Below are 26108 nucleotides of genomic sequence, written 5' to 3' on the forward strand. Positions count from 1 at the left end.
TCCTATTTGTGTGTGTATGAGTGTCACAGCTTGAGCCTCTTCCAACGTAAAAATAAAATATTTGAAACACATTTATGATCTAGGTTATACAATAAACATAACGCTGGTGGTGAATGTGTTCCCAGACTCTAGTGACCACAGTAACAAAGATCAGAGAGCCGCGCCTGTGATCTGATAGTGTCAACTTTTAAACAAAGCTCCACAGGGGGGTGGTATGGAGCTGTGGAAAGGATGACCATGCCAGGACATAGTTTACGTTGATAGTTTAGTAGTAGGTCTAATGTACATGACGGAATTAAAAAGGGAGAACACATTTCTCCGTAATAGTAAGGGCTTACTACTTCACAGTGGCATTTAGACCTAATGCATTACATTCACACACACAAGATGAATGTAACGTACAGACGGCTACCTCTGTTCATTTCTTTGCCACTCCATCACCAGGAGCTTTATCTGAAACCCTGACTTGAAACTCCCATTGCTGAGCAGGTTGAGGTATTTTCGGTGTTCCTGTGAGGTTGGTCAGTGGAGGAGGAGGAGGGGGAGGCTGGAGGAGGAGAGAGAGAGTGCTTCATACCTCTACATAAACACAATGTCCTCTCAGGCAATCTGGAGCCTGGGAGGTTTTACATAGAATACTAGGGCACTCTTTATTTCTCCATCCGACATTCATTTAATATCAGTTATCCAATGATGTTACTCGGAAAGGGAGAATATGGAATATAGTAGATTAGACTAGGCCAAGATAGGCTACTTCAAAAAAAGATCCTATTATTTCAGCAGTGCTGCTACTGGACTACACTCTCCTCTCGAGCCATAGGAAGTACAAGCCAGCCTCTCCCTTAACCTTTTGTCCTTGAAGCACCTGGACTATGGCGGGGGGATGGGGCTGTAGGCTATAGTTGTGATGTTTGGCAGGTCTCCTGAAGGCACACATCCTGTGCTATTCCCAGGGGGACATGAGCCAGTCTCTCTCAGTGGTCTTCTGTGTACAGAGTAACACCATGACTTAGGATCCTTCTTACCCATCTAACAGATTGCTAGACCCTGGATAATAGAGCTTTCCCTAACTCTCCCCAAAGAACAGTGGGTCTTGGACTACTTGTCACGGAGGGCACATGTGTCTTTTGAATGAAGATAATTTCAGTCAAGCGACAAATCTTACCTCCTCATATTAGTCTTTAGAGGAAACTTGTGACACGTTTGAATCCTTCAGGACTTGACAGTGATAGCCATGTAGATGTAATGGGTGTGAATGGGAGATAGGCCAGGCCAGATACATTTCTTCTCCTATACATGCAAAACTTAGGCTACCCTCCATTATCTGTAGACAGAATGCCATTTCTCTATTTCTCTCCTCTGTAGCCAATATCTCTAAAATAGTTATTAGTGCAATTGAACGTGGTTATAACATGTTCACACTGAAAGGTATCTTCCTCAAGAAAGAGAACATATCCTTGTATGTCAAAACCTGAACGCAGTCAATACATGTGAAACAGTACTATAGCCCTGTGAGTAAAAGACAAGATAATACCCTTTAAAAACATCAATGCTTTACAAAACAAATGTAGGGTAGGCCTATTTATAATTGATGTCTGAGTTAGAAAGTTCACAGGCTGCAACAATAGAATAAAGCATCAGGAAATCCCACAGTCATTAACTTCAGTCAGTGCTGGCTGTAACCTAGTGTTTACATCGTCAAACAAGTGACCTTCTCCTCCTGATTTCAGACAGACCAGTGTGGAATCAACCTAGAATCAGGCTGGAGATTTTCCCTTTTCCTGCCTCTTAATTGAATTAGTGAGGCGTGGATGGATGGTAGTCTGCTCCTTCCGTGCTACAGACTCTGACTGACTCTGTCTGCTGAGACCTGGTATCATTCCTGTCTGTCTCTAACAAGCCTGATTGCTGGCCTCTTCACTTGCCATTCATTAGGGAGCATTCCCAGAATATAAAACATTTAACTGTTTGTTCTCACCAAGAGATGCATCGTTCAGCAACATAGAAAAACAAATCCTAAATAGAATAGATAAACAAGCATGTATACCTAAGCCTACGAGCAAGCTGAATGTCTGGCACTGCAGAAGAACCAATCAATTAGGCTGGATTTTCTGATACGCTTCTTTTGTTCTCAACTGCTAATTTAGATCTCTGGTTTATTCTACATATTTGCCTTTTAAACCATGATACAATTATTTATTTTTTGTTTGATGTTTTAAATAAGATATCTGTATTGAATGCTAGGCTGTGGCCTGTCAGAAGAGTTTGAAAAGAGGATCTCTAAGATCAATAAGATGTAAAATAAAGTATGCCAGAATCTGTGACAGTAGAAGTGTCAGCCTTGAACTCTCAACAGAACAGTGAACTAGGCATACTCACGGAACAGTTACTGAGAATCTGTATACTTCCCCCACTTATAATGTTTTTTTGTTCTAACTGTCTGAAAGCTTCAACTGTGCACCATATATCAATACAATCCCTTCACTTGTCAGTAGAGATGCCTCATAATGGAAGTATTATGGGGGTGTATAAACTTTCTTATTGGAGCTTAGGTTCACCAGTTGCTCTTTGTCAATAGCTTGAATAGGCTACTGTATATCTGTGGATGACTATTTTGCATTATACTTCAGCAGCGATGCCCTAGCACCTGTCCTTTTTGCGTTTTTTGGGGGGAGGGATAAAAATATGTCATGTAACTGTTGATTCACCAGCCAAGGGTCTAGGTTAAGCCAAGGTCAGGGTTAAGCCAAGGGTCTAGGTTAAGCCAAGGGTCTAGGTTAAGCCAAGGGTCTAGGTTAAGCCAAGGTCAGGGTTAAGCCAAGGGTCTAGGTTAAGCCAAGGGTCTAGGTTAAGCCATGGTCAGGGTTAAGCCAAGGGTCTAGGTTAAGCCAAGGGTCTAGGTTAAGCCAAGTGTCTAGGTTAAGCCAAGGGTCTAGGTTAAGCCAAGGGTCTAGGTTAAGCCAAGGGTCTAGGTTAAGCCAAGGGTCTTAACCTAGACCTGTGGCTTAACATAGACCCTTGGCTTAACCCTTAAGCCAAGGGTCTAGGTTAAGCCACGGGTCTAGGTTAAGCCAAGGGTCTAGGTTAAGGCACGGGTCTAGGTTAAGCCAAGGGTCTAGGTTAAGCCAAGGGTCTAGGTCAAGCCACGGGACTAGGTTAAGCCATCGGTCTAGGTTAAGCCACGGGTCTAGGTTAAGCCAAGGGTCTAGGTTAAGCCAAGGGTCTAGGTTAAGCCATCGGTCTAGGTTAAGCCAACGGTCTAGGTTAAGCCACGGGTCTAGGTTAAACCACGGGTGTAGGTTAAGCCACGGGTCTAGGTTAAGCCACGGGTCTAGGTTAAGCCATCGGTCTAGGTTAAGCCACGGGTCTAGGTTAAGCCATCGGTCTAGGTTAAGCCAAGGTCAGGGTTAGGAATAGCAATAGAACTCAGCTAGCCAGCCTCTGTTGTGTGTTTACCACCTCTGTCTGTTGAACAGCTCATGCCTCATTCCTTTATTGTGGGATTTGTTTCTAATGTGTTGTTTGCACTTAACCATCCTTACTGTCCAGCGTCTGTCTGTCAATGTGTTTGCATGAGGGGAAACAGGGCTGTACAGGGCTATTGTAAGCAGCTGAGAGTATGCCCTACTTCTTTCCTCGATTTTCTCTACTCTCTTTTTGCCTCCTGAAGGACTGAAGAAAATTCGTAATCCGGATCGAATGTACAGATCAGCTGTGTGTTATGCCGGCCATGCTCCTCCTAAGAATATCAGTGATGACACAGAGATGAACAGTAAGAGAGTGTTATTAATACTGCATCCCCCGTGGCACTGTGCTCTTCTCCAAGAGCACACTATAGTTGGTCAATCTATTATTCATTCATTGAGTCATTTATTTACCTCTTGATTTTCACCCCCCCCCCCCCTTCCTCTCCTCTCCACTTCCTCCTTTCCTCCTCTGGGTGTTCCTCCTGGACCAGAGAGGAGCTCGCTGCTCTGTTGATGGAAGTGTCTGCTGTCAACAGTAGAAGTGTTGTCGTTAACTAAGAGTGATTGATTCAGGTTGAGATCAGGAGCAGGAGAGAGAAGGAAGTCTGCTAGAACACCTACTGTATGTTTCTGAGTGTAAAACTCTCCTATCCATTCATCTGAATGACGATTCCTCCATTCATCTGAGTGACGAATGCACTGGGATAAGATTAGGTTTGAGAATGAGAAATGCACAGGGAGAAGGCTGCTGTGCTGGAAGTGTTTTTATTGCCCTGATAAGTTGTATCATTTCTGTTTTAACATTTAGCCTAATCAAGAGGAGGCTTCTTTGAATTCACAACATTCCGTTACTGAAAGATTGCCATGCACGCTTTAGCACCATACAGCAGTTTGTGTCTGTGAAAGTGACTACTTTCTTCATGCTTAATGAACACTGCAGCTTCCTCTACAGTTCCTCCACTGCCAAAGGCTCTGTTGATCTAGGTAATTAAGTGTGTTCATGTTTGGAGTAATGTTTTGAAAAGAGAGTCTTCATCGTTACGCTGATGTCCTTAATATTGCTTTAGCTGCTTTAAAGCTCAGTGTTTTGACTCAACACACATTGAGATGTAGATTTAAAAGAAGCAGAAGAGTTGGTTTGTGTTGTAGTCTGTGATTCTTAATGATTGTGATTTGGGTCATTGTTGATTGACTAACACATCACCCCTCTTGTGTAGCCTGGCGGTTAAGAGTGCTGGGCCAGTAACTGAAAGGTTGTTGGTTTGACTCCCTGAGCCGTATAGGGGAAAAACCTGTTGATGTGCACTTGAGCAAGGCACTTAACCCTAATTGTTCCTGTGAGTCGCTCAGGATAAGAGTGTCTGCTAAATGACTCAAATGTAAAAACAATCTGACTAGTCGGTCTTCTTGTGTGTTTTCTCTAGTCTAGCTCTCCCTTCATGCTGGTGCTTTTTATTATGGCATCATATTCCCATGTTAGACGGCCTAGTTAATGTGCTCTCTCTGCCTGGCTGGCTGGCTGCCTGCCTGGCTGGCTGGAGGTTTCTGTACCACCAGGACACTGTAACGCTCCTATAAGCAGCCCAAGCCCAGAGCCCAGGCCCAGAGCCCAGGCCCAGAGCCCGGGCCCAGAGCCCAGGCAGGTAAACCAGTGATCTGAGTAATTGTGGGAGTAGGTCTGATAAGGATAAAGGGCGGTAGCGTGGCTGCGTCCTTCACTGGCTGACTGTGTGTGTACCGTGTGTACGCACCACAAGCCCTTACCTCTGCTCTCCTTGAGATGGGATGTTCATGGATGTGGGAGCATGGTGAGGGTTGGAGCACACAAAGTTTGAAAAGCAACCTTTTCAGTTTGTTGCAGGCAGTTAACCGTCCGAGTGCACGTTTGTTGAACTTCCCATTGAATATTTTTTGCAGCTCTTTGACCTAGCCTAGCTTAGCCTCCTCACTTATGAATCTATACATTAAGCAACACCGTAGTACTCAAGTCTTACTAGAGTGAGTAGCCAGGTTGCTTATTTTTTACTCTAAGTAGACTAACACTGTTATATAAATAATATAGACTAATTACGATAATTGGTTGCCCAAAAAGCTCCCCCTCTTTCCCCCCATCAAGAGTCACCAGACCGTACGAAAGTTGCCCTTATTATTACTGCCAGGGAAACGTGACGCAGCTACTTTAATTTGCTTTCTGTAGTAGTAAACCCCAGGCTCAAGTTTCCCCCCTAGCAGTGGCCTAATCAAGCATTGTGTTGACTTTTCAGAAGTGTGGGGAATACTTTGCCTCTCTGATCATTAATATATTAAAAGATTGTGCTAATCAAGTAGAGGTCCAGTGCAATCAAAGCCTTGTTAAGCCAGATGCAAAAATCAGTGAGATGTTAAATATTTTTTGAGTTTGGGTAGAGGTCTGGATATTGGCATCATATTATAAAGTTGAACTGAGTGAAAAAGAGGTCCATTTAGCAATAGCCTCCTATGTTTTTTATAGGCTACTTCCTGTGAATAGTCTAGTTATGACCCATGCAGCATGGCAGTCAAGATGGACATTTAAAATTACCTTTTTGATGCCAATCATATGATGAGTGTCATGATTAGCTCATTCTGGAGGTGGAACTATTATTATTATTGTTATTTGTCATCAGAAATTGTTTGTTTAATGGCAACAACACATAACACAGGTTAAAACCCCTTCTACCTTCCCCTCCCCTCCTCCCTCCTCCCATATGTCTCACAACAGCTCACCCAGATTGATTGCTTTTGATTGACAGCATGTTAGTAACCGGCCACCGCATCTTGGCTGACAAATGCCTTCTTGCTCCGGTTTTGATTCAATCACAGTGTTTTTATTTCTATCCTAATAAGTGTTTTTAGTGTGGCGCCAGCTGCTGAGGAGGGGACAGTGTTTGTGGACGGACAGACAGTGGGCCTTTAGTGCACCTTGAGGATTAGGGGTGTTTTGCTCCACATGATTGAAGTTCTTGAGGGATGTGTCTCTGTCTGCGCAGAGATGGTAGTCTGGGTTAGAAAAGTGTTGAGTCCACTTTGTCACGCTATTCACTGATGTGATCCCTCTGTCTGGTTCTGTAATTCATATGGATCGGTTAACAATGACCCTGTAAATATACCAGACACTCTAATTGTATAGCCAACTATTCTTTTGGTTGTGTGTGTGATGTCTTTACTGTGTCATTTGTTTCAGATACTTGAATGGGCCCTGATGTAGTACTTAGTGCAGAATAATGCATGGTAGAATTGCATGTTATAGAACAATTGTTGCATGGCTGTGTGCTTGATTTCCTTTCGTGCATGGCTGCTTAATGCCTAAAATATTGTCATTTACTGTTGTTTAACATTTTCTTTGTTTCTCTGATTGGAGTTATTTTTCTGTTATAAATATGTAGAGGACTGTGTATACATGTTTGTGGTAAAGTGTTGTTCACCTGTCACTAAAGACAGAGGCTTCCTAGACTAGGCCAACATTGCAAAGTGAATACTGGCCTGTTGCGGAGTGTTTTGCATTTCAGTCTAGTTCTTTAGAAATAAGGCCTAAAAGTGTTGAACCTATGTAGATCTTCATGAGTGTTTTACTACATAGCCTAGACACTATGCGCAGCCAACAATGGTTTGCTGAATTAGCCAAGGTACCGTAACACTAGCTCACTATTTCCTAACAATATGAGCAGCACTGGGCACAGATTAAAAGGAAAAAGTGTCAGTCACGGAACGCACTGAGACAGAGATGGAGGAGAGAGGGGTTTGCATTGAGGGCCAGGGTATTGATTAAAGATTTGTTTTTGTCAGCCTTTCCAGACTTATGACCCACGCTCTGGTCTCCAGGGTGGAGACGGAGCAAGCTAGCATGACAGATACCCTTCAATTCCCCTACTGTTTGCTGCTTCACAGGCAGGATCAGTGATAATCCAAAGATCAGCACAGAGAAATATATTTTTGGGGTCCGTTTGACTGAGGGTGTTGTAACTGATGAACAGACATGCTTTACCCTCTCCAGTCCCTACTACCAAGGAATAGAAATAGCCTACAGTGTTGGTCAGTGGTACTCCTCAAAAACAGGCCTTGTAGCAGGCAGTAAACGTGGTTTTATAGGCCTCTCCCTTTTTTTTATTTTTTTATTTATTTTATTTATTTAACCTTTATTTAACCAGGTAGGCAAATTGAGAACACGTTCTCATTTACAATTGCGACCTGGCCAAGATAAAGCAAAGCAGTTCGACACATACAACAACACATAGTTACACATGGAGTAAAAACAAACATATAGTCAATAATACAGTGAAAAAGATAAAAAAATAAGTCTATATACAATGTGAGCAAGTGAGGTGAGATAAGGGAGGTGAAGGCAAACAGATATATGTATAAATAAATAAAAATATAAAAAGGCCATGGAGGCGAAGTGAGTACAACACAGCAAGTAAAATAAAAACTAAAAAAAACACTGGAATGGTTGGTTTGCATTGGAAGAAAGTGCAAAGTAGAGACAGAAATAATGGGGTGCAAAGGAGCAAAATAAATTAATAAATAAATACAGTAGGTAAAGAGGTAGTTGTTTGGGCTAAATTGTAGATGGGTTATGTACAGGTGCAGTAATCTATGAGCTGCTCTGACAGCTGGTGCTTAAAGCTAGTGAGGGAGATAGGTGTTTCCAGTTTCAGAGATTTTTGTAGTTCGTTCCAGTCATTGGCAGCAGAGAACTGGAAGGAGAAAGGAAGAATTGGTTTTGGGGGTGACTAGAGAGATATACCTGCTGGAGCGCGTGCTACGGGTAGGTGCTGCTATGGTGACCAGCGAGCTGAGATAAGGGGGGACTTTACCCATCCTAGTGATGGGGAGAAAATAGATACAGTTGCATATCGCAATATTATTTTGGGCCCATATTGTATTGATATTGTACTTGTAAGGCCTAAAAATTATTATATTTTTTGCTATTGAACAGCATTGGCTAGCGCTAGTTGGCTGTACCTGCACCAACACTCTTTTTTTTTCATCCTATGGATTGTTCTTCATCTTCTTTTTAAATAGTGAGCCAACATATTTTCAGCATATTTATCTCCCTGATGCTTTCTCATGGCTCTCTCTAGTCTCTCTGCAGCCGACATATAGTGAGAAATATGTTTGGAACATCAAATCGCAGCAAAATCGCAATATCGAATTGCAATACATATAAAGTCGTGAGAATCGTAATACATATTGTATCGTGAGGTCCCTGGCAATTCCCAGCCCTACCTCTTCCTGGCCTAAGCAGCTGATGAGATGGGTGGTAGGCGGGTAGGCCCTAGGTACATTTTCTCTTGGACAACTCCCTATAGAAACTTTCTCCCTTCCTTGGTCAACACCAGGGCAGTAATTGGCTGCCCCCCCAGTCCAGCCAAGCCTTGCTCAGCCCAACTCAGCACCTTCTGATTAACACGCTCTTGTTTCAGCATGTGTTGTACTTTAATGTTGTACAACCAATTGTTTGTTGTTCTTTCTTCAGCCAGAAGGGATAGGTAATAATAATCACACCGGCATAACATCTGACGAACATTGATCTGATTTGCAAAACAGGACCATTGTTTCGCATAATGATGCAGTAATGAAAGGTGGTGAAATCAAAAATGTTCCATATTTTTACCCGATGGGTGTCTATTGAGGGCTACCCTATTTATGTAATCGTGCACACAATTAACTCAGTAGGCTTATTTGTTGGTACATGAGCATTCCTTAATCTGAGAGTATTAGCGACTAAAATCCTCAGTCATTACAGACTGGCAGGTATGTTGAAAGATAAGCGATTTACTCATCATTTTGGCTTAGAAAGTCATCTGAGGGTCATCTTAGACACTTAGTTATATTTTCAGTTGTTGTTCCAACTTGTGAGTTCTGTTCGTTGTAAACTATGCATTCTGAAAGATCTTACATCATAGCCTTGAAAATGTGTTGCCCATGTTGGCTATGAGGGACTTGATTATGTCTATAGAAGTGATTAGGCCTATAGAAGTGATTAGGCCTATAGAAGTGCTGCCTATCCAATGGTGCTGCATTTTTTATTTGATTTGATATACACTGCTCAAAAAAATAAAGGGAACACTTAAACAACACAATGTAACTCCAAGTCAATCACACTTCTGTGAAATCAAACTGTCCACTTAGGAAGCAACACTGATTGACAATAAATTTAACATGCTGTTGTGCAAATGGAATAGACAAAAGGTGGAAATTATAGGCAATTAGTAAGACCCCCCCAAAAAAGGAATGGTTCTGCAGGTGGTGACCACAGACCACTTCTCAGTTCCTATGCTTCCTGGCTGATGTTTTGGTCACTTTTGAATGCTGGCGGTGCTCTCACTCTAGTGGTAGCATGAGACGGAGTCTACAACCCACACAAGTGGCTCAGGTAGTGCAGTTCATCCAGGATGGCACATCAATGCGAGCTGTGGCAAAAAGGTTTGCTGTGTCTGTCAGCGTATTGTCTAGAGCATGGAGGCGCTACCAGGAGACAGGCCAGTACATCAGGAGACGTGGAGGAGGCCGTAGGAGGGCAACAACCCAGCAGCAGGACCGCTACCTCCGCCTTTGTGCAAGGAGGTGCACTGCCAGAGCCCTGCAAAATGACCTCCATCAGGCCACAAATGTGCATGTGTCAGCATATGGTCTCACAAGGGGTCTGAGGATCTCATCTCGGTACCTATGGCAGTCAGGCTACCTCTGGCGAGCACATGGAGGGCTGTGCGGCCCCACAAAGAAATGCCACCCCACACCATGACTGACCCACCGCCAAACCGGTCATGCTGGAGGATGTTGCAGGCAGCAGAACGTTCTCCACGGCGTCTCCAGACTCTGTCACGTTTGTCACATGTGCTCATGTGCTCAGTGTGAACCTGCTTTCATCTGTGAAGAGCACAGGGCGCCAGTGGCGAATTTGCCAATCTTGGTGTTCTCTGGCAAATGCCAAACGTCCTGCACGGTGTTGGGCTGTAAGCACAACCCCCACCTGTGGACGTCGGGCCCTCATACCACCCTCATGGAGTTTGTTTCTGACCGTTTGAGCAGACACATGCACATTTGTGGCCTGCTGGAGGTCATTTTGCAGGGCTCTGGCAGTGCACCTCCTTGCACAAAGGCGGAGGTAGCGGTCCTGCTGCTGGGTTGTTGCCCTCCTACGGCCTCCTCCACGTCTCCTGATGTACTGGCCTGTCTCCTGGTAGCGCCTCCATGCTCTGGACACTACGCTGACAGACACAGCAAACCTTTTTGCCACAGCTCGCATTGATGTGCCATCCTGGATAAACTGCACTACCTGAGCCACTTGTGTGGGTTGTAGACTCTGTCTCATGCTACCACTAGAGTGAAAGCACCGGCAGCATTCAAAAGTGACCAAAACATCAGCCAGGAAGCATAGGAACTGAGAAGTGGTCTGTGGTCACCACCTGCAGAACCATTCCTTTTTTGGGGGTGTCTTACTAATTGCCTATAATTTCCACCTTTTGTCTATTCCATTTGCACAACAGCATGTGAAATTTATTGTCAATCAGTGTTGCTTCCTAAGTGGACAGTTTGATTTCACAGAAGTGTGATTGACTTGGAGTTACATTGTGTTGTTTAAGTGTTCCCTTTATTTTTTTGAGCAGTGTATTAGGATCCCCATTAGACGATGCCAATGGCGACAGCTAGTCTTACTGGGGTCCAACACAGAACGAAAAATACATGACAGACTTTACAATTTACGTACATTAAAGACAAAAGACTTTACAATTTACATGTAGTGTGTGTGCATCTATCAGTTACACATAATTTAACCTTTATTTAACTAAGCAACTCATTTAAGAACAAATTCTTATTTTACAATGACAGCCTACCCCAGACTAACCCTCCCCTAACCCAGACGACGCTGGGCTAATTGTGCACCGCCCTATGAAACTCCTGATCATGGCCGGTTGTGATACAGCCCAGGATCGAACCAGGGTCAGTAGTGACACCTCTAGCACTGAGATATAGTGCCTTAGACCGCTTGGCCACTCGGGAGCCTACATACACACAACAAGTAGGTCACATGGGGAAGAGGCGTTGTGCCGTGAGGTGTTGCTTTATTTGTTTTTTGAAACCAGGTTTGCTGTTCACTTGCGCTATATAAGATGGAAGGGAGTTCCATGCACTCATGGCTCTGTATAATGCTGTACGTTTCCTTGATTTGTTCTGGACCTGGGGACTGTGAAAAGACCCCTGGTGGTATGTATGGTGGGGTAAGTGTGTGACGCAGTCAGTCTCTCCTTAACTCTCAGCCAAGAGAGACTGGCATGCATAGTATAAATATTATCCCTCTGATTACAATGAAGAGCAAAACGTACCGCTATGTTCCCAGGCAGCTGCAGCTTAATTAGGGCTTTCTTTGCAGCAATTGACCATATGACTGGACAATAATCCAAATAAAATCAAAAACTAGAGCCTGCAGGACTTGCTTTGTGGAGTGTGGTGTCAAAAAAGCAGAGCATCTCTTTATTACAGACAGACCTCTCCCCATCTTTACAACCATTGAATATATATATTTTGACCATGACAGTTTACAATCTAAGGTAACACCAGGTGATTTAGTCTCCTCAACTTGTTCAACAGCCACACCATGCACTACCAGATTCAGCTGAGGTCTAGAACTCAGGGAATAATTTGTACCAAATACAATGCTCTTAGTTCCAGAGATGTTTAGGACCAGTTTATTACTGGCCACCCATTCTAAAACTGACAGCAACTCTTTGTTAAGGGTTTCAGTGACTTCATTGGCTGTGGTTGCTGATGTGTATGTGGTTGATTCTTCAGCATACATGCCATGGACACACAAGCTTTGTTTAATGCCAGAGGCAGGTCAATGGTACAAATAGAGAAGAGTAGAGGGCCTAGAGAGCTGCCTTTTAGACTGCCTTTAAGAGATTATTATGTATTACCAGAACATTTATCACATTTAGTCATTTAGCAGACACTCTTATCCACAGTGACTTACAGTTAGTGCATTAATCTTAAGATAGCTAGCTGAGACAACCACATATCCCAGTCGTAGTAAGTACGCTTTTCCTCTCCTAAAGAAGTTATCAGCTCAGTCAGTGCCAGTAGGAAAAGCCAGGTGCGTGTTGTTTCTTTTTTTAAGGGGAGGAGGGGAATAACATTGAGATGTTTTATTTAAGATAGTCTTTGAAAGTGATAGTTCAAATAGAGTTTTGCACACTAATAAAAGGTTTGTCAACTGTGCTGGTGAAATGAAGGGGAATCAACGTGTTGTAGATGTGATGGAGAGCCTGCTTCCACATGGGAATAGGTTGGATGCCAGACACACAAAACAATCCTTTAGCGTGCAGGCTGTTATATCTAAATGCAAAGCCTTCATTTAGCTAGTCTGATTAATTTAATTAGAAGCACACAAATCCCAGATTTCCCAGGATGTCCCTTTTCAGTCTTCAAATGGAGAGGAAGACCATGTCTATTGAGTATTTCATTATAACTGAATCTGATGAACATTTAGGCCTATATGATAAAAACTTAATTCCAGTGTTAGATTCCATTTATCCTTACAGTAGATGAGACATTTAAAATGACAAGTTTTATAAAGTGGTAAGGCCTGTAAGACGGTTTTAAAAACAGTCACATCGTTTCAATTATTAATTGGGGGAAAAACAGTGCGTTATCGTGTATCGTATAGATATTACTTTTTACCCAGTTAGAGCCACCCTATTTTATTCATTTTATGATTTGATTTTCCTTTTCTGTATAAACATTCACAAATACAATTTGTCTCTGCTAACCTGTGTTTCAGCTGTAGATTAATCAGTGACTTTCAGAGTTTTGTCAAAGATTTGTGTTGTGTGTCTGGCATCCAACCTATTCCCATGTGGAAGCAGTATGAGGCTCTCTATCACATCTACATTATGTTGATTCCCTTCGTCTCACTGGCACAGTTGACAAACCTTTTATTTGTGTGCAAAACTCTGAACTATCACTTTCAAAGGAGCCCCTTCTCCTCCACCATAGCTGTAGAAAAGCCTGCTGGAGAAACTCTGAGGATCGCTGGAATAACGTGAACAAATTGACGATGTGGGCCTAATAAACGGGAGAAAAGATGCTTCAGTTTAGCATTTGAAACAAGTTCTGCGGTTCGTTGTCTGTTCTCCAAAGAGAGATACAGCCTATAGCCTACTAACAGAAGGTGAACGTAAGAACGTGTTAGGTGGAGAACACCTTCCTAAGGTGCTTAAGTTAAGAGGTAGTCATATGAACTCTGACTGAACAAATCTGGTATACAGGGCTTAGACAGACAACCATTTAAAATCTGAAACGTAGATCCAATGTCTTAAACATTTTGGTCTTGAACTATAAGACCACTTGTAATTGGGAAATTGAAGGTGAATAAAGTTCCTATTCAGTTTAGAGCTGGGGTTCTCAAACATTTTTGGCCCACGACCCCATTTTGATATCTGAAAATTCTCGCCACTTCAACCATGTGAAAGAAATTATGTAATTAACAACCAATGTTCACTTTTTTACTTGGGGCTCTGGCAGTCAATTGACAAACAGTATTTCTGATAGTCTTCTCAACTCACCATCACATACTTTTAATGTGGGGCTATGACAGTCAATTGGAAATTAGTCTAACATAATGTATCTTATCTCACCACCACTAATGAGATGGGTGTGCTTGATGCATGTCGAGTCAGAGCTTCTCAAAGTCAGGGGGCGTGGCCGACAGCGCGCACCTCTTCTCTGCTGTCACATCCAACCTGGATAGATGTTTAGTTTTAATGCAGATGAGAGCACTGAATCCAGCTTCAAACAGATATGAGCTGGTGAAGGTTACCAGGAGTTTCATGGTGCTTTCAAGACAACAGGAAACTGAAAAATACGAGGTCAAATCATGACGTCAGTGATCTTCAGGTCGGATGACCCTTTCCAAGCCATTTTTCCCAGTCGGAGCTCGTTTTTTTCTTCCAAGCGTCGGAGGTGAGCAGTCATCACTCATGTGTGATACTTACTGATGCTGTTTTCTGTTAGAAACATGCACAGCCTAGTGAAGGGGGCATGATTCGCTTTTGAAAGACTCTCTCCAGTAAGAATTCTTTCCACTGAATACACTGATTTGGTCACGCATCTGTAGAATGTTTTTGTATTTCCCCTGCATGCTTGCGTTCAGTTCATTCAGTTTCCCAAATATGTCTGTTACATAGGGAAGGAGACACATTTTATTTTCATTACACAGAAAGTCAACCAAGTCTGTTTTTTTTTACATTCATTTTGAATAACAACAGTGTGTCATTGTGAAAATTTGTAAAAATCTTTCCAGCATTTCCCCTCGATAACCACCGAGCCTCTGTGTGAAATATAACATTGTCATGCTCTGATATCATATCTCCATGTAGTTTTGCAAACAGGTGGCGAGTTTACAATTTAAGTTACCTCCTGCAGTATATCACCGAGTTCTGTGCATAAAATAATAAACCCGGGTAGATTTTTATTGATGTTATCAACGGCTACTCTCCTTTTTGTTCACCTGGAAATTCCTATTACACCACTCAGAGAGCTTTTTGAGACATCCGAATCATTTTATGACCAGGTTTTAAGGAAGTTTTATCAATGGCTTGATGTTGAATTCAGTAGTGCAGTACATATTCTTGATTTCTAAAATGAAATTGTAGTGACATTGAATACAATAATGATTGAGTCTCTCTGACTGGGTCTCTCCCCTCGATGATGTCATCTAAGGGTATGTCATAGGTTAGCATTGATCATTGGCAGAGCCCCATGGTGGGATAGGCTGGCTGGCGAGTGGGCCTGGTGCTGCTCTGCTGAGGATTGATTTCAAGAGCAGGCAGTCGGAGAACTCTGCTCTGTGTGTACTATAGAGAGGGAGGTGAGAGATAGCTTCCTCTGGACACAACTGGTTCAATCTGAGTCTGGTCTGGTCTGCCTTTAAGCATCACCTTTAATGTTTGAGCCAGGACTCAGTGGACTGTGGACTCATGGCTTCTCATTAGAAAACAAACAACAGATAAACATTCCGCAGGCAGAGTGTGTGACACATGCTGAAAGCCAATCCACAGTTAGAAAAAATGTAGAAAATGCAATTAGTCCAACAATAGCTAATTGGTCAAGTCTTAAAAAGAAAAAGAAAACATTTCATGATAAGGTGATAGTTGTTTGTTTTTTCCCCTTTTCATTATGTGCTTCTCTTTTTGTTTTGTGTGATTCTTTCCTTATTACCTATTTAGTTGTTTCCCTAATTTTCCCATGTCCCGTTTTCCCTCTCATTTCCCTGCCTGATACATCTCTGATCATTCAGCTCCATCCTGTTTGCCTCTGATGACAACAATAACACCACTTTGGTGGAACCTACGAGCAGATGCTGTACGGGTTTGGTAATTGGGCGAAACGAATGATTACAGATACCTGTTCAGCTCATATAAAAAGAGTTTACACACACAGAATTTCCAGGTACAGTTGGATGCAGCAAACGACTACAGATCTACAAATCCATCTCTACTGCCTGCTCCCTGTGGGAGCAACACTAAACATGGCTCTGATGTTTCTCTCCCTCCCTGATCAGGTGGCTGGAACAGCAGTTTGTTTGTACCATCTGAATGAAGAATGGGATTGTACAAGCTAGGGTCTATTCGGCCTAGGCTATAAATTCTGTTCCCTTTCAATAGGTCTCTTGACATAGGCCTAGTACACGACTGGAATGGAGGTTCTGTACTTAAAATCAAAGTATTTGCCATGGGATCTCTGTGCATGGCCTCACCAGCATTGCTGGAAACTATGGAATTTTTTCAGCAGATGTGCCTTGATGTGTCACCAGTGACTTTGGGAGGATGACAATCTGAGAAAGATGGTATTCCCCTGGTACTAAAGATGATTTAAATCTCACACTGATATCCACCCCAACTCTAAAGCAAGTGTGGTTGCTTAAATTGTAATACCAAATCAGAAAGGTTCTATTATGCAGTTCTATTATGCAGTTCTATTATACGGTTCTATTATGCAGTTCTATTATACAGTTCTATTATGCAGTTCTATTATACGGTTATATTGTAAGGTTCTATTATAAGGTTCTATTAAACAGTTCTATTATAAGGTTTTATTATAAGGTTCTATTATTATAATTTTACTAAAAAGACCTCACAACTGGATAAGAAGATCAGCATTTCTTTCACATATCAACAAATGTAATGGTATTTGGAAATAGTATTATGCAGTCTGAATCTTCACAACAAATGTAATGGTAATTGGAAATAGTATTATGCAGTCTGAATCTTCACAACAAATGTAATGGTAATTGGAAATAGTATTATGCAGTCTGAATCTTCACAACAAATGTAATGGTAATTGGAAATAGTATTATGCAGTCTGAATCTTCACAACAAATGTAATGGTAATTGGAAATAGTATTATGCAGTCTGAATCTTCACAACAAATGTATCAGGAAACAGTGCAATTAGTTCAGCAGATGTGCCTTGATGGATGACTTTAGTAGGAAGATGTAAAGCTGAGCAGGAATATTATTGTTTAGGCCCATAGCCAAAATTTAGGCCTACAAAACATAACACTGTCTATAATTGATCATTTTTGTTTTGTTATGTAAACACATTATTATTCAGTGTGAACTTCTCTCCTAACAAATAATTATCCAGAAAACTTGATTTACATAGTAGCCAAGGTTAGTGGGTTGTTTTCTTCGTACAGTAGCATTGCTTCCATTCTTTGAAAGGCCACCTGCTACTATGATGTCATGTCATTATGATTGGCAGCCAGTAGCTCCTCTCTGTCTTTAAACCCACCCTTAATGATAAGCTGTTGGCTGGGAATGAGATATGCTCATTTGGTATGTAAATTGCAAAAGCTATGGATGCATAGGCTTTCTAAAAGCTGTGTGTTTATGCTTACAAAAAATATTATTTTAATTTCCTTGTAATATTCATCCCAAAGACTATATTAGTTTTGTTCATAATTATAAATTCACAGTAAATTTGGTCTCCAGACAAATAGAATTTGCACCCACTTAAGTCTTGGATGAAATGCCATCTGCATATTTGAATAGCAGGAATGAGCAGGCAGTGCAACTTGAATGAGCAATAGGACCTTAAACAGCATGGGCCTAATGCATGATTGTATCTAAGCATGTCTCCTCTGCACTGCATTTGCTACATAATCTTTATGAAAATGATTGTGAAATGTAACATGACGTGTAACCATGTAAAGCAATGGGCTTTCTATTGACTAGGTTAGGCCTAGTCTCTTTCAATAATTCACTGAATTATGGTATTATGATTGGGCGTTTACATTTTGTGCATTAGGCCCCATGTTTCTCTTTGTGAATATGGAAACATTTATGTAAAAAATAAAGTTAGTGGACAACTTTAGGAGATGGAGATAATCGACAGATAATAACAAGTGTGTAATTAAAGGCGATTCACAGATAAGGCTACAGACAGTATCATTGCTTCAGAACGACATTGATTTGACTGGGCTGCCAAGCCCTTTGAAACGGGGAGAAGAGGGAAGATACAGCACAGCTTTCATTTCCCTACTCAACAAATTGTTGGCCTATTTCCTTTTTGTATCATCCACTGGCATTTGAGCTTGTGTGAGAGGATGTGGTCCCACTTCAGCTTTGCAGTTTGAATCATTGAAACAGTGGAGAGTGCCCACATGAAAAAATACTACAGTTTACTATAGAATAAACAGTACTTACTATAGAATTATATAGTAAACTGTAGCATAAGCTACTGTAGAATTCTACACTACACACTGTAGTATCCCTCTATCACGTGTAGTACTTACTATAGAATGTTGTATTATACTGTAGAATATTGTAGTAAATACTACAGTAATGTCTGCAAAAACACTACAGTCCCCAAAAACACTACACTTTTTTTAACTTATAGTAAATACTACAGTATTTAGTTTGCACATACCCTGCCCATGCCCCTCCCCCATAACTGAGAAACCTACATGCCAAGTAGAGACTATATATTGTGTTCCCTGCAGGTTATCAAAAAGAGAAGAAGCTAGCCGTTCAGAACCCAGTTCTACCTACTTAAAGGTTATGGAAAATCAGCTCTTTTAGTATTTCTCCATGTGGTTTTCTGAAGGAGAAAGCCTCCACTTCTATGTCAAAGATAATAAAACAAAAACACTATAGTAAATACTACAGTAATGTCTGCAAAAACACTCCAGTAAGTACTACAGTATAGTGCAATCTCCAAAAACACTACTGTAAATAATACAGTATACTACAGTCCGCAAAGAACTACAGTAAATACTACAGTATAGTACAGTCCGCAAAAAGACAAAAGTAAATACTACAGTATACTACAGTCCACAAAAACACAAAAGTAAATACTACAGTATACTTCTATCCGCAAAAACAACACATTAATTACTATAGTATATACTACAGTTTTCTTTCACTACAGTATTTATACTGTAGTTAACTGTACATACTACAGTAAAGTCTGCAAAACACTACAGTGAATACTATAGTATTTAAATACCATAGTTTACTATAATAGTTAATAGAAATGGTCTTGTTGTTGTTTTAGCATTGTGATATGAGGCTACCTAGTAACAGCAACACGGTTGTCTTCTGAAACTGGCTCTGAAAACCTCTACCCCCATAAAGCTGCCCCATCTCTGACACAGTTCTGATTCCTCAGGTCTAACAAAAAAAGAAACCCAAAAGGAAAAAGGAGCAAGCATGCACTGTAATGTGACGTATCTCTTTTTCTCTTTGCAGATGAACATGGACATTTGAAAATATACCTGCCCAAAAAGCTGCTTGAATGTCTACCAAAATGCTCGTCGCTGCCAAAGGAGAGACACAGATGGAACACCAATGAGGTATGGCCCCTTCTTCTCCTTGTCACTCTGTGGTTATCATTGCAAATGTTTCTGATGTCCTCCGTGACAATGTAAAACCACTTCAGATACAAAATCAGCCATATTCTTCAGGCTTATAGGTATGAGCATTTGATTTTTTTACTTAAACTTAACTTCAGCTATACTGTGTTTTAAATGAGTTAGCAAAGGAACGTTTAATTCAAACATTTTTGTGCATTAAATCTAATTTATAAGTCTTTCATTCATACTGGCAAAGTACATATTATCTAAAAGTGTCTTGATTGTCTTCGGTGTAGAATCACATGATTCCATTTATTTAGGTTCCAACATCAACACATGTTTTTGCAGCTGACAGAATTAGTTTGCAATGTAATTTGTTCCTGTCACCTAGTTTCCCCTTTCCTGTTTTTGTTTGGGACTGTTGTCTAGCGGCCAACAGTAAGACAAGGAGGAAAAATGTATGATACAGAATCGAGCATGTATACCATCTATTGAACAGTTAAGATGGTGATTTTCATCATGTGCATGCCCACTGTACATTATGAAAACCACTGTAAAATATGAATAGGCTCATTTTGTGTTTAGCTGCTGTATAAAGGAAATTGGAGAGCATGATGTTCTCGGCCGATCTTAATTGGAGGTTTCATCTGTATTGTGAGCATAGTGTCATTGAGCTCCTTAAAGGAATACTTCGGGATTTTGGCAGTGAAGCGCTTTACTATCTACTTCCCCAGAGTCAGATGAACTCGTCGATACCATTTTTAGGTCTCTGCTTGCAGTTTGAAGGAAGTTGCTAACTAGCGCTAGCATAATTGCGAACTACTGTTAGCACAATGACTGGAAGTTTATGGTAACTGCTAGCATGCTAATAGATACCATAGACTTCCAGTCATTGCACCAACGCTAGTTAGCATTGGCTCCCAAAATACCTCTAACTTCCTTCATACTGGATGCAGAGACATACACATGGTATCCACGAGTTCATCTGACTCTTGGGAAGTAGCTAAAGGGCTTCATTGCCCTTCAATCCTGAAGTATCCATTTAAGTATAGTGTGACCTTGATGATGCTCACTGGCTGAATAAAGCACTATGCCTACACACATAAGAACTTGCAACAGTCTATTTTCACCTATGTATCTGTGGAATAAGAGCTAGATCATTGATGTGTCTTATCGCTTAGCTTATGTTGATTTTTACGTTACCCATTCTTAAAGGAATTCCTGTTTGGCCTAAACCATAAATGTAACTGTCAATCACACCTGGGTTCTTATTCAGTGAGGCTGTGTTCATCCAGCATTATGTAGAACTCATAATGTTAACATAAAAAAGTATTTAGCATAGGTGCATAAGCCTAGAGGTGTTTCACATTTCATATACTGTATCACATCAATAAGAAAAGATAACACAACTTGTTTAGCTTTCTGTCACAGAAAATGAAAGTGCAAAATGTTTTTATTTGTATGCCTGTGTGAAAAGAAATCACAGAAGGCATTTGCTCCGGCTGTCCTTGACCTATAGGCCAGCCATTTAAATTAGTTATTTTCTTTTCAGTACAGCTACTTTATCATTTAATGGAAGTGAGACAGTGTCTTGCTTGATGTTCACATATTATTTGTCGTTCACGTTCAATCCCTTTTTGGGTATGGGTTCTCTCTCTAGTCTACGTACGTGGAGACTGTCAGGGAGGTTGGAACTAAACATTATTTAGCTTGCTGGATGGATTTTGAATGATTGCAATTACAAAAGTTTCTCTAAGGAAATTCATAAGCTCCTGCCAGAGAAGGCATCGCTGCATTTATAATACAATTGATCCCAATGAAACAAACGTGGTGGTTTCAGCACATTAACCGACAGGCAATGGAATCACCAGAGGAGCCCAGGCAAAGAAAAGCAGCACTGTTTTAATTGTATAATGGAGCACAGTGATTGGTCTCAGCCCCCCTTTCATAAATGACCTGTCACTCCCACATCAACTCAGGCCCTGCCAAACCTCTGCAGTTACAAATCACAATCCAGCCTCTCTTAAAGGTGTTTTTATGAAATACTAAGGCATTTTCATCCTTCAACAGTGAAGTGTTTTTTTTTCATGTAGTGACAAGTATTTGTGCTTGAATATGCTGTATAAGGAATTCATGACAGTACCAGATAGAGACAGAGAGAGAAGGAAGCAGGTTTTGGTATGACATTCAAGCGTAAAGTTTTGTCCGAATTTTGTCACCACTTTTCCTCTGGGTGCAGGTCAATTTAGTTCAATGATCCCATGGCTTTAATTTCAAATATTGATCTCGATTTTGATATAATTAGTTGTTAATGAGTGAATCAATCTAATTAGATGCATGAAGATTTGATCAAAGTCACTGCCACTACTAATGAGAGGAAATTAAAGCGATGTGCAAAACCCAGCCACCCGTACTTTTGATTACACATTTGGGCCAGAAATACTGTCATCATTGGTTTTCTAATTAATTGAGTGAAAAACAAGTGGAAGCGTCAGCACAAACATGACGGGAGATTATTCATGTTATCCGTACAACAAGACAAAAGTCCTTACTTCTATTGTGTTTGTTGTTTAGATGATTTGCACAGCAATCTATCTGATGTGTATTGATCCATCAGCCTTTTGGAGTAGCCTAAGTCTTACAGTGCTGCAAAGTCCTACACATAAACATACACTATTACATCGCTGCATTAGACATCTCAGTCTATATTTCTCTCAGTCTGCCTCTCTTTTCCATAAGAAATGTCAAATAATCCACCTGCTTGTTTTCTAATTGAGTCTGCTGTTGTTTCTCCTATAGGGTTCTGCTAGCAGTTTAAAGTCATTCATGTATTTTGAAATTGATTTCATAAATGTAAGCACTTGTTGTTGGCTACAGCTGTTGTCATGTCATTTATTACTAACAACACAAACAACAGACATGTTATTAAAAGGCAGACCAAGTTATGTCACTGGTATTATTTATTTGAAATGTTTTTACGTATATTGCCATGTGGGTTTAGGATTAACGTCATAGGTAAGGTACCTCCTGTCAAGTTTTTCCAATAGCACAACCAAAGAGCATCAATCCTAATTATGTTGCACGATGTACGTTAGTGCTGTGGAGCAATACTTTCCAGGGTTGACTAGAGAGAAGGAGACCAAGGTAACCTTCCCTAAAATCAAGGGCGTTTCCCTTTCATGAGCACCATGCGAAGTGAACCAGTGTCTCTCTCTCTTTGCTGTGGCTCGTTGGTGGCAGTCAGACAGGCAGGCAGGCAGGCAGGCAGGCAGGCAGGCAGGCAGGCAGGCAGGCAGGGGATTACAGAGTCTCTTGTCGGCAGCGATTGTGTGACTCTTAGCGAAAGTGACACCTCATCAATTCTCTGCATATTTCTGGCGCTGGTTCAGCATGCCTAATGCAACCTTGTTGTTTTTCTCCCCCTCTGATTAAACTCTCAACATTTTGGGGGTATAGAGAGTGCATTTGATGACCACTTTAGCTTGAATGCAGGATTCAATACAACTGCTCTCAAACTAAATGCTTTCCTAAAACCTAAAATGATCATAAAGTGTGTAGCTATTGTCATACTGCCCACGGAAGGGCATTTCACTTCTCTTTGGATACAAAAGTATCTGGTTAGATAGCACCTCAAGAAAATATGCCTTTCTCACCTTTCTGTATTGTGTAAAGGCCACATCCCTTATAGGTTCTATAGGTTGGAAAGATCTTGGCTTCTCCCTTGTTGCTGAATAAGTGTTAGTCATCCCTTCATAGGTGGAAGAGAATCGCTCCTCCTGCCCCAAATGTGTATCGGAATGGAGGAACGAGGGTGTGAAGGGAGCTAATGCCGAGCTATTAATTTCTATCCCATTCTCCCTATTCCCCTGTGTACGTTTATGGGGAGAAGGTGTGCATGAATACATTTCAAGCATTTACTGGAAAATTAGATAAACCAATCTGATCAAAATGCAAGGAAAGGAAGCAGGCGGAGGAAGGGAAGGGGGCTGGCGTCAGTAACTCTGAAGCAGCCTCAGCCTCTCTCAGAGCTGCTGATAGGCAGGCACGCTGCTCTCAGCTTCTAAATTGTCAAAGTGAGATTAAGAGGAAATATGGGGCAAGCTTGACAATTTAGTTGACACAACCATAGCAGAAAGAAAGGGAGGTATGTTTTTAAAGAAATAAACGAGGAGTGCATGCCAGAAATCTGTGTTTTCTCGAGGAGGGAAGTATTAGATTTGTACAATTTGTGACCCGTTTAATGTGTTTATTGTTTATCTATCTTTTTTATGTATTTGTCTGCAAGTTTATATATGTTTACAACAAGCAAGTTGAAGATATCAACATAGGGGCATTGGGGAATAATAACATATTGTGCGGAATACATTTGTACTGTAGTGAAGCCATCTCTAGAGTAATGCAAGGTCTCTTTCATGATCAGGTGAAACGTCAATTGCTATGGAAATGCTGGGATGTGTTTTTCAATTATGTTAAAGGTAATTATGATGCAACTATGATGGTGATACGATATGGATTACAATTATGATTATTAAGGCTATACGCACTACGTTACACACATAGACACTCAAACATGCACATTGGCAGAGTTATTATTTATTTGGACATCACACATTATAGTCTTACTCTTATACAGACATCATACACACTCTCATTATATCATATCCAATATCATACACATCAACCTACTCATATTTGTTACACACATAGTTTGTCTCAATTTTCTAACATCTGTGGCATTGGTTCACAGGCAAACAGGCAAGGGAATAAAAAAACATATTGCTAAAACCTATTTCTTGAATTCTAAATATCAGACATTTGAAAGCTCTAGTTTTGATCGTCATAATACCTCTGATGGCAGTAACTTTACAAGCCCCAATTATGGTCAATTTAGCCTGAGAATAGAATCTAGTTATGCTAAGGGGTGAAATAAGTATAGCTAGTTATAATTGTAACGGTTTGGCAGATTATCAAAAAAGAAGATCAGTCTTTACATGGCTAAAAGAAAAGGAATATAACATATACTGTTTACAGGAAAGTCACTCTACATCCTTAGATGAAGTTGCGTAGAAAAAGGAATGGGGTGGTGAAATCATTTTCTGTCATGGACAAAGGACTCAAAGGGTGTGATGATATTAATTAACAAAAATTATGATCTGAATGTGCAAATAATCAGGAATGATTCGCAAGGAAGGTGGATCCTTTTGAATATGAAAGTGGACGAAAAAGAGATTTGGCTCATTAATCTGTATGGTCCGGTCCAAATCAGGATGATCCACACTTCTTCGAATACATTTATACCAATTTATTGAACTTACAGCCAACAAATTATCTAATCATTATGGTAGGAGACTATAACACAGTGTTAAGTACCTCAGTGGACCGTAAAGGTAATCACTCTACAGACTATCATCACCGTGCCCTTAAGGAAATCACAAATATTATGGACACATTAGAAATAGTGGATGTTTGGAGACTAAAAAACCCAGACCTAGTGAGATATACATCTTGACTACTTTCTTGTCTCTTTCTCTCTTGCATCAAAGGTTAAAAAAGTTTTATTAGGAGACAGAATGCGATCGGATCATCATCTAATTGGCATTCACATAACTCTTATAGATTTTCCACGTGGACGGGGATATTGGAAATTTAATCAAAGTTTACTGGAGGACAACTTCTTTTTAACTAAGACAAAACAATTTATAACTGAATTTTTCCAGTATAATATAGTTTCAGCAAATCCCCTTATTGTTTGGGATACCTTTAAATGTACCTTCAGGGGTCATTCAATTCAATATTCATCAATAATAAAAAAGCAGTTTCTGGCTAAAGAAACAAGACTAACAAGGGAAATCCATGAACTAATAGTACAGGCAGATAGCAATAAAAATGATACTACAGAGATACAAAATAAGTTAGAGGAAAAACAAAAAGAACTTGACGAACTTATTCAAGAACCATCGAATGTAATCTATTACAAAAATAAAGCAAACTGGGTGGAATATAGAGAAAAATGCACAAAATTCTTCATGAATCTCCAATACAGGAATGCTAACAAAAAATAATTTGGAGAAACTCATTACTGAAGACGGAGTCATCTATGATTCTCTGAATTATATTTTAAAAGAGGAAGCTAATTATTTTAGGCAGATGTTCTCTTTTCTGTCTCATCCTCTCCCACTGAATGAAGATTACGATTAGGAATTCTTTCCAAATAATATAAAAAATGAAAAATTATCAAATGTACAGAAAGATCAGTGCGAAGGCCAAATTACAGAGGAATAACTTTTTGAGGCTATTAAATCATTTCAGTCTGGAAAAACCCCAGGGCTTGATGGCATACCGGTAGAGGTATATCATGTATTTTTTTATATACTAAAAGCTCCATTGTTAGATTGTTTTAACTATTCCTATCAAAATGGTAGTCTGTCAGGTACTCAGCAGGAAGGTCTAATTTCTCTATTATTTAAACAAGACCCAGATGGCAAATATAAAGACCCAGTCTATCTAAAAAACTGGAGGCCCCTTACACTTCAATGTTGTGATGCAAAAATACTAGCAAAATGCATTGCACTCAGAATTAAAAAGGTTTTACCAGGTATTGTTCATCCTGATCAGACAGGTTTTTTACATGGACGATACATTGGAGATAATATACGGCAACTACTAGAAATAATAGAACCTCATGAAACATATAAGAAGCCAGGAATGCTATTTATAGCGGATTTTGAAAAGGCATTTTATAAAGTAAGACTGTATTTTATTTAAAAT

The 26108-nt window shown here is 40.5% G+C and overlaps 1 protein-coding gene and 1 non-coding gene across 3 annotated transcripts in view; both read left to right on the forward strand.

Annotated features, from left to right (window-relative positions):
• Positions 1-26108, forward strand: part of LOC129830024 (calmodulin-binding transcription activator 1) — a 228399-nt gene that overhangs the window by 3708 nt on the left and 198583 nt on the right. For both annotated transcript variants that reach the window (XM_055892169.1, XM_055892168.1), the window contains exons 2-3: positions 3671-3772; positions 19237-19340. In XM_055892169.1, the coding sequence (XP_055748144.1) occupies positions 3671-3772; positions 19237-19340 (206 nt within the window). The remainder of the gene's footprint in view (positions 1-3670; positions 3773-19236; positions 19341-26108) is intronic.
• Positions 18550-18604, forward strand: LOC129830475 (U7 small nuclear RNA). The gene has a single exon (XR_008755529.1). It is a non-coding gene; the product is annotated as a U7 small nuclear RNA (small nuclear RNA).

The sequence above is a fragment of the Salvelinus fontinalis genome, chromosome 31 (genome assembly GCF_029448725.1).
Source record: "Salvelinus fontinalis isolate EN_2023a chromosome 31, ASM2944872v1, whole genome shotgun sequence".
NCBI lineage: Eukaryota > Metazoa > Chordata > Actinopteri > Salmoniformes > Salmonidae > Salvelinus > Salvelinus fontinalis.